Source organism: Lytechinus variegatus, chromosome 14 (genome assembly GCF_018143015.1).
Source record: "Lytechinus variegatus isolate NC3 chromosome 14, Lvar_3.0, whole genome shotgun sequence".
NCBI classification, from domain to species: domain Eukaryota; kingdom Metazoa; phylum Echinodermata; class Echinoidea; order Temnopleuroida; family Toxopneustidae; genus Lytechinus; species Lytechinus variegatus.
The window spans coordinates 19,216,721-19,228,571 of NC_054753.1; the positions used below are offsets into that span (position 1 = coordinate 19,216,721).

An 11,851-nucleotide genomic window follows, 5' to 3' on the forward strand; every position below is an offset into this window, starting at 1 on the left:
GACAAGTCAAATGTCTGAAATTTGGTCTATGATTCTTCAGAAACAAAGAAGGTCACAGTAGCAGCACATTGTAGGCTGAAGCATACCCTGCAATTTTGCTGTAATTGGATCTTAGTGCAACCGCCCACATGTAGCGTAGTAAGCACTGGGCTTATGACACCTACAAATCGTTGATCTGATCTTTTGGCCAGTCTGGCCACTGAAAATTATTATTTTTTTTACAATATAACAAATATCCAATTACCACATGTGGAAAGTTGACGACGGTGAGGAGTTTTGATGAGTGTGGCCTGAAACGACACACCATACCCTTCTTGGATGCGGTCTGAAGCCCGACCAGGAGCTGGTACGATCTATGATAGGGGTAGTCTCTGACGCAGGTGATCGTTGCCGAGGACCCCGCCACCTGGCTGAAGTTGAAAGAAGCCAGTCGGTTGCCAGACCTGGTGCAGATCACGTCCAAGAAGCTGTCAGTGGCCACCCATCCCCTTTTACCATCTACAAAATGAATGGATTTTAGTTTGTTGATTGAAAATGAACTCGTAGTAAGCAACATATCAGAAGATATTCAGAATCAGGTAGCACCCAGGCCAGGGGCCCGGTTTCATAAAGGACTTACAACTGTTGTAACTTTGCCATTATGGAAACTACCATGGAAACCACAATTATGATTGGCTGTTGAGCCGTTACCATGGTAGTTACCATTATGGCAAAGTTGCTTGTCCTTTATGAAACGGGACCTGGTCTTTTTTTAGGGAAATGCATCAACAAGCAATTTCAACGTAAATTTTCCAAAGTGTTTAGGACAAAATTTCAATTTCTCAATATCTTTGACATAAAGGGTGATTTATTATAAAATGAAGGCAAATACATTGAAAACTTTCCCTTTTTTAATCTTAAATTCAAATCTCATATCATTCCAATTCAATTTCAATTCAATCATACCAAAAACATCTGCATGAATAAAAGAATTACATTGAATCTGCAAAAAAAAAAATTTGCACATTGCAAACCTGTTACAATAATAATATATAAATTTATAGAGCCTAGAAACTATTCCATATAGTATATATTCTACTGCGCTTTTTGGGACTCCTAAAACGCTTGTTATTAATTAAATAGATGTGTTTTGAGCTCTGATTTAAAGTTGTTTATGGATGTTGCTGTCCAACTTCCAGGGGTAAGCTATTCAAGACCTTGGGGGCTACAGAAGCAAATGCTTGATCACCTAGTGTTACTTTTGTTTCGAAGAATGGAATCTGTAAATGCAGAGGATGAGTATGAAAGAAGTTAAACTTTAATGAAGATTTTTATTCTATTTACAGGAGAAAAAAAATACACTGCTTGGCTATTGTGATAACTTGAAGATATATATGCCAATATCTATGTGACATTAGACATTAAGACAATTTTATCACACTTTTTAAAGATATTCAACACTTTCATGAGTTCACCATGTTCATGTTTTTTTAAGTAATATAAAATTCTATGATGATGGACAGCAATGCGAGTTATGGAATACTTAATATCATCGCTGGCTGCTAGGCTCATACCTGTATCTCCAAATGTAAACATTTTGGAAATGGCTAAGAAAATCTATGACTTTAGAGTCATAACATAAGCATATCTTTCTTTTACCTAAAAGGAGTTCCCTTTAGGAATTAGAAGAGTTTTTTTAGAAAACAAATGCCATATTTCTCAAAATGGATCTTTTTCTTTGTTACCCTTCAAATTTTGGGGTTTGAACTAAACTTTGACACTTCTCACCTTTACTGAAACCTCCAAATATATTGACACCTCCTGTCTTATTTGAGAAGGAAGTCAACTCTGATGAGACTATTCCTATTGGAGCAGCAATACTGTGAGGATCGATGATGCAGTTATCCATCTTGTACAGTCATCAGCGAGTACATTTGGTTAAAATCTGCACAGAGAATTCAAAATAAATCAATTTTTAATCAGTCCTTTTTTTAAAAAAGGGAAATCTTTGACAATATGGGGGTTTATCATTGACAAACCTGTGGTTTGATCAGTTTTTCTCAACTCTTTTGAGGATTGTATCTTCAAAATGACAAATGAAAAAATAAACCACGTGAAAAGTCAACTGCATTGACATTGCACGGAAATAAGTCAACGGCATTCTTCCGGGTTGCCTTCATTCGACGGGCTACAAGTGAATGGACCGTGGCAGCTTTATTTCAGGGTTGTATATCGCGTACAACGCTATTCAGTGGCTCTCACATGCATTGTTTTTACCACATGATGTGCTATGTGAATTAAATAGGAAATAATACAGAGATGTTTGCATCAGTGTAAATAGATGAACATTGCATAGACATAGAAACTAGATCTGATGTAGAGTAACCTGCCCCCAATCGATATCAGAAACTTTTCTGCAAATTTTTTTGTCCTAAAATGTAAAATATGCATCAATGTTTGTTAAATACATCCATATATTTATATTTGCTATGTTTATTTTGAACTTCCATCTCAATATTTCATAAAATCTTGATATGTATCCCCACATTTTGCGGCCAAACTATGACAGCCCCTGCCTTTCCATCAAAAGAGCGCATTGTGCATTCAAAGAGCCGCCGACTACGCCGCACCGCATAAGACATGCAACCTGGAAGTTGCAGCTGCCATTCACTCCCTTATCACGCTTGGACCCCAAGTCAAATGAAGGACTGCCACTCCCATGTCCTCGACTCGATTTCTGTGCAAATTTAACACGGAAGAGTTTATTGGTTTTTCTTTTTTATTGGTCATTTAGAAGATACAATAGTAAAATTTGTGAGAAAGTATGCTAGCTCGGAACAAAACCAGGTTTCTTCACGTTTCGGTCACCCGCTCCTTAAATTATAGCAAAGCCACCACGAGCTTTGATTTATGGACATGTCCGCAATTTTAATGGCAAAATTCAACCTTTTTTACGAGGATTTTGGAGTTGAATTGGGACTTGCATGTTGTGTGTGATAGTGCATGTATACCCAGCTGTTGTGTGTCTGGACAGGTTGTGTGTCACAACAATTGATTTTAACCAGCCATTTGAAAAAGTAAACAAGCAAAGTTTCATTAATTCTTAGTGCTAAGTCTTAGGCAATATTACAGAGAACAAGTTACAACTTTTGAATTCATATTTTTTGTGTGCAATCCAAGGACAATAAAAAAGAAGGTTTCAAAATTTTTTAAAGTCCAGACACCCCCCCCCTTCCTATAGAGCTATAACACTGTGTTTGGCATGCATTGGGTGATTGACTGTGCTGGCTTGTGAAATAAATTTGCCATTTGTCAAATGGCGGTTGAATTTCAGGTGCAGCCGAGTTACTCTATTCACCAAATTTCCATTTTAATTTTTTAAAAAGACACTTTAGAACAAATTAGAACTATCGCTGAAAGTGATTAATACCCCCTTCGCACATTGTTACCATGGCAACAATTTATATCACATAGGAAAAATATGTCTTGCCTATTTTATCCACAAGACCAATGTCTGAGCTATCATCAAAATTGGTTAAAACTTAAAAGCTGATAAAATAGTTTGCACCGGAAAATTTTAGACATATAATTTGTTGCTACCATGGCAACACAATTTTCAACACGTATGAAAAACATGTCTTGCACATCTTTACCCCAAGAACAATGTGTGGTCCAAATTTCAAGAGAATTGGTTGAATATTGAAAAAGCAGTTTGATGTGCAATATTTGCAACGGACTGACCGCTCGACCACACACTGATTCCTATAAAGTTCGTCCCCCCAAAAAAATACACTTTTGAATGGCTGCCAAAAAAAATATATATCACGGGGGGGAGACTTATATATGTGGAAAGCCAAGGAAGTCAACTTTGAAATCACACCAAAAAGTTGGAAATCTATTAATGCTTGAGTGAACACTGCCCACTTCAACCAAGGCCCTGTCTTACAAAGAATTATAATTGATCCAATCGATCGCAAATCTATGGAAATCCATTTATGTCATAATATTTTTTCTACAGGAAAACAAGAAGCACGGTGAACTTTCAAGAAAAAGCAATGAATGCATGAATATACATCATAGTTAAAAATATTTTGAACAAACATGCATAATAGATGTTCAGACCTGCCAACATTTGAAAATGGAAAAAAGGAGTCCACGAATCGCGCGGATAGCCGAAATCCCAACGGCGGGGACATTTAGGAAATTTCACCTTAAAAACAAGCCTTCTGGAGCCCTTCTTGAGCTTTTTATGCCTTGTCCTTTCTCTGGAGCCTTTCATAAGTGGCTTTTTTGGCACCATGTATAACCTCTCTTAAGTACAAGTATGGCCTAGTTTCTTTCTACTCTCCATAGCCAATTTATGTACCATCAGAGAACTTAATGTTCTTGTGCTCAGGCTTGCTCTCTGTTTAGTTTTGTTCTTTACCACGATGGAAAATACTCTTTCACAGTCACTGTTGCTATGAAAAATTAGCAGAACTGCTTTCATTGTTTTGCATAGGATTAGGAGGGAGTCTCTGTGTGCCTTTAACAGACTAAAAAAAAATACAGCAGGGGTCTAAAAGTTTGCAAGAATCGGCACTGAAACGGCAGACTTGTAAAATCCAAAGCATTTAGCTCACTAAGCACAAAGCACATATAAAAATATCAGGACAAAATATTAGTTTAAAATGTTACCGTTTCTAAACCCTCAGCTGGCGAAACAATCCATTTCCCACACGGTATTCCAGAACGGTAGTAGTATAGTAGCGGAGGCACGCAAGCGCTGCGCTGCATCGTATGCATAGAGTTACATTCGCACTACACGCGCTATGAATCCTCGCAATCGCGGGCGAACTGTCCAATGTCAATACACACGATCGCTGTCGGATAAATAGCACGCTGGCAGTGGCTTGTTGCACTTCGTATATGCACACACGGAGCACAGGCACACTCCGTGTTCTTATCCATTGAACTCTGAACTCCACGTACGCGCGCGTAGTGCATGCGTTTAATTAACGTTACGCACGGTATATAGGTACGATCCGACACACGTGCGTACGTACGTAAATGTAACATTGAGAGGACTCAGAGAGAGAGAAAGAGAGCCGTAGGCAGACGGAAAGTGCGTCATTTCCCAAAGAAAAAAGAAAATCATCTGAAATACAAAGAAAACGGAGTTCTCCGCTTTTGGGCCGCTATAAATTCTGAAAAACGGAGAAACTCCGGAAAACCCGGAGAAGTTGGCAGGCCTGGATGCGGACGCTGTTGGCCGTCCTTAGTTGTGATTGATCGGATCACTCGCAATTCTTTGTAAGATGGGGCCCAGGGTTATGAAAATATGAGGCTGGGCTGGATTGAGCCTTCGAATTTCTTTTGATTTTTTTGAGGGGGAACTTGCGAAGTTGAGGACTTTGTGATGAATTAATGATCAATTGTGATCAGTTTGTTGTTTGAGAAATTTCACGAGTTATTAAATTGAAAGTTAATGCGCAAGTGATTATGAATTGCAATTTTAGTGCATTTTTACTTTATCATGTGGATCTCAGCAAAGTATTCATGAGAGTCAGGAGAATAGGGGGTAAGATAGGACTTTAAAAGGTGAAGTACATTGATGGGATAAAGGACAACAGAACATTTAGCCACCCCTTCCTCCATCTCTACCCCCGCCGCTTTTTAGAGAGGTTAGTCCTTTGGGACTTGGAGAGCTAAGGGTGTTGTGCAAGCTTTTTATCAACTCGGCATGGACAAAGAGCCACATCAATGGAACCGTGAGCCATTTTAAAAATAAAATTCAGTCAGTTTGGATGCTTTTAAACTGTCATCTGAACATCAAAACTAAGAACTGTATTAAGATAAGGCAGTGTATACAGCCACACGCGTGTGTCTTTACCATCCAGCCACACGCGTGTGGTTATATCCAGAACACCTATCTGTGGATACCGCCACACACGCCGCCAGTAATAACAGTAAAACACATGTAGGTCTGACCGTCTATATCACGATCAAAATAACCTCATTTCTTCATTAAATTCTTACATTCTAAACCCCTTTGATATCCTTAGATCATTTCAATTTCATTCTCACCGTCTTCTCTCCTTGCTTTTCTTGTCTTGTTACAAACGGTCGTCTGTTTAACAGCAAATTCTCTTTTTCTACTTGTGTCGATTCTGGCTTCCTTCGCGGTACGGTGGCAGACCCATACAGCGTTAGCGCAGCGCAGTAGACATACACAGTTTGGGTTACGTTTACGTTTGGTACGAATAATTTTCGTACCAAGCGTTAAGCATGCACGAATCCCGAGTTTCGTACGTACGCACGTACACGCACATAGCCTAGTCAGTAGAGAATCGACACAAGTAGAAAAAGTGTGGAAATTTGCTATTTAACAGGCGGCCTTTTGTAACAAGACAAGAAAAGCAAGGAAAGAAGACGATGAGAATGAAATTGAAACGATTTAAAGAAATCAGAGTGGTTTAGAATGTAAGAATTTAATGAAGAAATGAGGTTATTTTGATCGTGATATAGACGGTCAGACCTACATACGCGTTTTACTGTTATTACTGGCGGCGTGTGGCGGTATCCACAGATAGGTGTTCTGGATATAACCACACGCGTGTGGCTGGATGGTAAAGACACACGCGTGTGGCTGTATACACTGCCTTAAGATAAAGGAGGAGGAGAAAGAGAAAAAAATGAGATTTTTTTTTTTTCAAATTCAAAGAGGACTACTGGTGTACCTTGTAATTGTATTTTAATTTTGTCTTTCATGACCAAATAAAGAAAATAAAGATAGAAACGGAAAGAGAGAAAAAGAGAATGAAAGAAAGGGAGAAAGAAAGAAAAAGTGATAAAGAAGCGAAAGGAAATAAAGTTAGAAAGAAAGAGAAATATAAGGAAGAAAGAAAGGAAGTAAAATGAAAGTATAAAAAAGAAAGGATGGATGGAAGGGGGTTTTAAAGGTCGCATTACATTGTTTATGATTGCTTCCTGCCCAGTCCTCAAACCCCAACGGTGTGTTCTCATTCAACATGTCCTATCTCTAAACCTCCCTGCTTCAGTCAGCCAAGCCTTCACCCCTGCTCAGCCCCTCATCCTTGCCACTAATATCTTATTACCCTCCTCGCACCTTTCTATCACTCTTGCTGCCAATGTTATGACCCACTGCCTCAGATACATTTTTAAAATTCATCACATTCGTGTAGAGAAATTACTTCTACTCAACACCAAACCTGCGGATAGCCGCTGATCCTCGAATACCGGGGGAAGAACAAATAAGAAGAAGATAGACATCTTCCCTTCAACCTCAATTTATTTTTCTTTGCAACTTTGTCTTTGTCGGGAAATGCTTCTTTTATATTTCTTCTTCAAAAGTTCATTTCTCAAGATAGATCTAGGTCTAGTAATAAATTGATTTGAAAATGCTCGTTCCTAAAAACACCATGTTCTGAATCATCTCGCGTGCTTGCGACTTCTACTACACTTTAACTGCACTTGTTACTTTCAGATGATGCGTTTTACAAGATCATTCCAATAATTCTAAATCGCTAGCACCAACAATACTTTTAAAAAATGTCCCAATGATCGTTCATTAACCAGTATGAGAATTATTTCAAATGCATCACTCTTTTATCTTTCTAAAATAAATCACTTAGTTTATTTTAAAGAAGTAACAACACCTCAAAAAACCCTTTTAAAAGTAAAACATGTAAACGATCGCGCATGTTTGATGTTGGCGATTATTTCTAAAAAAATAGTTTGTGACTTTGATCTAGAATCTATTCCTTTGATGTTTAAACATCACCAATTCGACATCGATTTTAGAAGCTTAACTGCCGATCCAATTTTCGATCGGATTTTTGATCCGATTTGCAACATTACTGAAAACATTACACAAGCGACACAACAGAAGATTTCCATTGACTCCAAACATAATTTTGGTAATGTGGGACTGTGTGCGAACCAGGAAAGATCTTGATCAAGAAAGCAAAGAGACAAGAACATCGAGATAAAGGAGCCCACACACAGTCTAAATGAATAAGTCTTAGTACTAGATTAAGTTTAAACGATAAAACTTAAAGTATTTTAGACGATAAAATTCAAAATTAATGGTCATACCTACGATTTTTACAATTCTTCTAATTTACTAAGTTCCCGCGAGCGAGCGTGCTGCCGAACAAGTTAAACAGTTTTAATCGAGAGAGGGCGCAGTCTAAAGAATTCGAAATACGGCAACGAAGAAGAGCCGCTGATTTTTTTTCTAGTTTCTTCCCCCTCCCAATTCAATTCAATTCATTTCAATTTCATTTATTAGCCTCTGATAAAAAAAAGAAATGTGTCATCGACTGTCTTTTTCATAGAAAATCAACAGAAAATTACACACGTTGACATGACTAACAAGTTAAACATAAAAAACTGCACTCGTAGACAGTCGTGACAAAAGCAATGGAGGCAATAAACCTGGGCCCCCTGACCGTTTCATGTTCCCTGAAATCCTTGATTCGAATGGGCTGTAAAATTAAAACAACCAAATGAAAACAATTTCACATCAGCCGTGCCTTTAACCCACTTTTTTCCAAAGCATGCTCTAAGAGTCCGGGGCTCACATACATCAATGACATCCACAAAACTTTAAATTTACTTTCATTCATACTCTTTGCCGATGATTCCAACATTTTCTTTTCTCACGATAACATAAACCAACTTATTAGGATCGTTAACTCTGAACTCATGCATGTGACTGAATGGATCAAGGCAAATAAACTCTCACTTAACTTACAAAAGACCAATTACATGTTATTTAGTAATAGAGTAAATAGTTTGCCTGGCAATCTCATTTTTGATAACACTGTCCTTGAAAATGTTTCTGAAACAAAATTCTTGGGTGTACTTATTGATAATAAATTGTCATGGAAACCACACATCGATAATATATGCAAAACAATTTCAAGAAATGTTGGAATTATCAACAAGCTCAAATTTTTTCTTCCATCTCGTACACTACTTACATTATATCACACCTTAATATTACCATACATTAATTACGGTATTTTGGCATGGGGTTGTGCAATTCAAACACAATTACATAGGATACTTTTGTTACAGAAAAAAGCACTTAGGACAATATTTCATACACATTTCAGATGTCACACAGATAAATTATTTTTTGAAAACAAAATCCTTAAAGTTAATGATATATATCTGTTCCAACTCGGCCAATTTATGTACAAACTAAATAAAGATGATCTCCCCGCAATTTTTTCAATTATGTTCTGCAAAAACTCCTCTGTACACGATTATCCTACAAGACAACGAAACTCTTATCACCTACCTCCAACCCGAACTTTACTTGCAAAAAATTCTTTTGTTTTTTCTGGTCCTGTATATTGGAATTCCTTGCCCAACGCCTTTAAGGAATCCCCAAGCATCACAATTTTTAAACATAACCTTAAAAAGATGCTTATTTGCCAATACTTTACACAAACAAGTCAATCTACCACATAACCAAAACCATATACAATTTTTTTTTGTTTTCTTTTCCTCCCATCATACAACTTGCCTGCTACCTGTTTCCGCACCTGCCATGCACTTCTTTGCACCTCCAATTGTACCTGCACCCCCTCTCTCCCTATATTTGCCTCTGTTCTTCCCTCATAATCACAATTATTGTAACCATGTTGTTATTTTTTATTATTTTTATTGTTATTATTGTTATTACTATTATCATTTATTCTAATTTGGTTCACTCTTTCGTTGTTACCTTCGATATTTTGTATAGCCTCCTTTTAAACTGTCTTCCGTCTCTCCTTTATACTATAGTTTTGTAATATACGTATTGAAACTAAGTTACGGGGGCTTGCCTCCCATACAAGCTTCGCTTTTCTTGGCAAGCCCCTCCGTTCTGTTTTATATAGTTATTATAGTCAAAGTTACTTTAGTTTGCATTAATTCTCATTGTTTATACCTTATTTCGATTGATGTTGTACTTTAAATTTGACTATGTATTGTTTGATTTTGTTGTGCTTTGTGAACGGAAAATGAATAAAATCTAAATCTAAATCTCTCTTCAGTAAACTAAAGAGAGAGAGAGTTTGAAAATTCAGAGACCACCTTCAAGGGCAACCTGAAAACATACCTGTATAAGCCGGGTGTACATGTATATGAGAGTGTTTTTGATAGACATTGATTTATTGTTCAGACATGTATTATATGTAAATAGTTTTTGTTGTTCTGCTCTCAAGCGCCTTGACTATCTACTCACGATGAAAGTGCGCTATACAAATCTCATGTAATATTATTATCAACTAACAATATTCTTCAAACAATTCAGGAAATATTTGTAATCATTTTCTGTTATTTTTACATGAAACAATTTGGGCCCGCCCCCCCCTTCCCTATTGCCGGAGCAAGGGGAGAGGGAAAAAAAGAAAATGAAGGGAATTAAAAGAGAGGAGAAAAAAAAGGAGAGGAAAAATAAAAGGAGGAAGACGAAAATTAGAGTGAGGCCGGGAATTTTCGCTCGCGCTTCTCGCTCGCATTGCCTAGGTGATTTACATATCTTGCTCAATGGAGCTTAAAGTATCAAATTTTGAAGTAAATATGCAAAATATATTTCAGCTCGGAAATCGAACTTTCATTATTTTTTGTTTGATTTAAAAATTGATTTTGCTTTGGGAAAATGTCATTTTTATGGTCTGAATATTAATATTTTCTGCTCGCGCTGCGCGCTAATTTGATTTGTCAGGTACCTATTATATTCGAGTCCCTAAAGTTCTCAAAATATCCCTATTAAGGTCTCACTGTCAAAAAGTGTCAGCTGCACGCTCGCATTTTGATTGGTGAGTTTTGTATATATCTCAATATAAGTTAACAACCTTATACTCCCCATTTAATCACTGTTTATCAAAAAATATGAAACGTCTTCATAAATAGCTAACTTCAGCAAGCAGTCCTCATGTTAACAGGTACCTTTTCGATCAATTTAAAACGTATATTAAAACTTCTGCTCGCAGTAATTATTTAGTTGCATACACATCTTGTTCAGGGTCACAAACATTGCCCAGAATGTTCAAATATTATGACAAAATACATAAAATTAAAAAAATAAATAGCTCGCGCTTCGAGCTCTTACTATTTAAATAAGGATTATACGATTATATTTGTGTTGATTTATTAGATTAAAACGGAGCGACTATTAAAGGACTACCCCTTCAAAGAAACAAACAAAACTCAACTTCAAGCGGCCCGGATTGGGAAAATACGGCTGAACCCCCCCCCCCCCGTTGGCGAAGGCTGATCCGCTCCTGTGTGTGCATATTTGCAACTCATTCACTATAGCTAGCATACCTATTGGGGGGCAGACGGCCCCCCCCTGACCAGTCACAATCCATGCAAGGGTTGGAGCCCTGCCCCCCTTACCAGTCACAGTTGATCCCTAACGAGCCACCAGTGCCCCCTTCCTTTGAAGTTGAAGACCCTTTTTTGCGGCTCGTCAATTTTTTTCTGGTTCGAAATCCTTTATTTGTGGTTGAATACCTTTTTTTGCTTCTTAAATTTTTGGGCGGACGATTTTGCCCCCCCCCCTGTGGAAAATCCTACGCTACTGAACCCATTGAATAGAACGGTGTATATCTCCCTATTCCTCTTTCTAATCGCGAGATGAAACTTGTCGATAATATATTCTAAAAAAGGTGGACATTTTAATTAATATCTTATTTATTAATCTTAAACCCTAATGAGAGTGTGAAATCTTTTGATATTATGGACTGAAGACTGGACATTTCAAGCACTTTTATAATTATGAATAGGTTGCATGATTTAATATAATGGGCGCGTAAATTTTTGATAATCGGTCATGAAATGAGGATTTTGAGTAGTTTGTTAAATAATTTAT

General features: G+C 37.3%; 1 protein-coding gene across 5 annotated transcripts in view; it reads right to left on the reverse strand.

Moving 5' to 3' along the window:
- The window catches only part of LOC121428198 (protein ELYS-like), a 54,520-nt gene extending 46,344 nt beyond the window's left edge, over positions 1-8,176 (reverse strand). For 4 of the 5 annotated variants that reach the window (XM_041624807.1, XM_041624808.1, XM_041624804.1 and 1 more), the window contains exons 1-3: positions 8,077-8,176; positions 1,768-1,924; positions 245-498 (exon numbers count right to left, since the gene is read on the reverse strand). In XM_041624807.1, the coding sequence (XP_041480741.1) occupies positions 245-498; positions 1,768-1,888 (375 nt within the window). In that variant the 5' untranslated portion in view covers positions 1,889-1,924; positions 8,077-8,176. The remainder of the gene's footprint in view (positions 1-244; positions 499-1,767; positions 1,925-8,076) is intronic. The other variant, XM_041624806.1, reaches the window with a different exon arrangement.
- Positions 8,177-11,851: the final 3,675 nt, after the last annotated feature.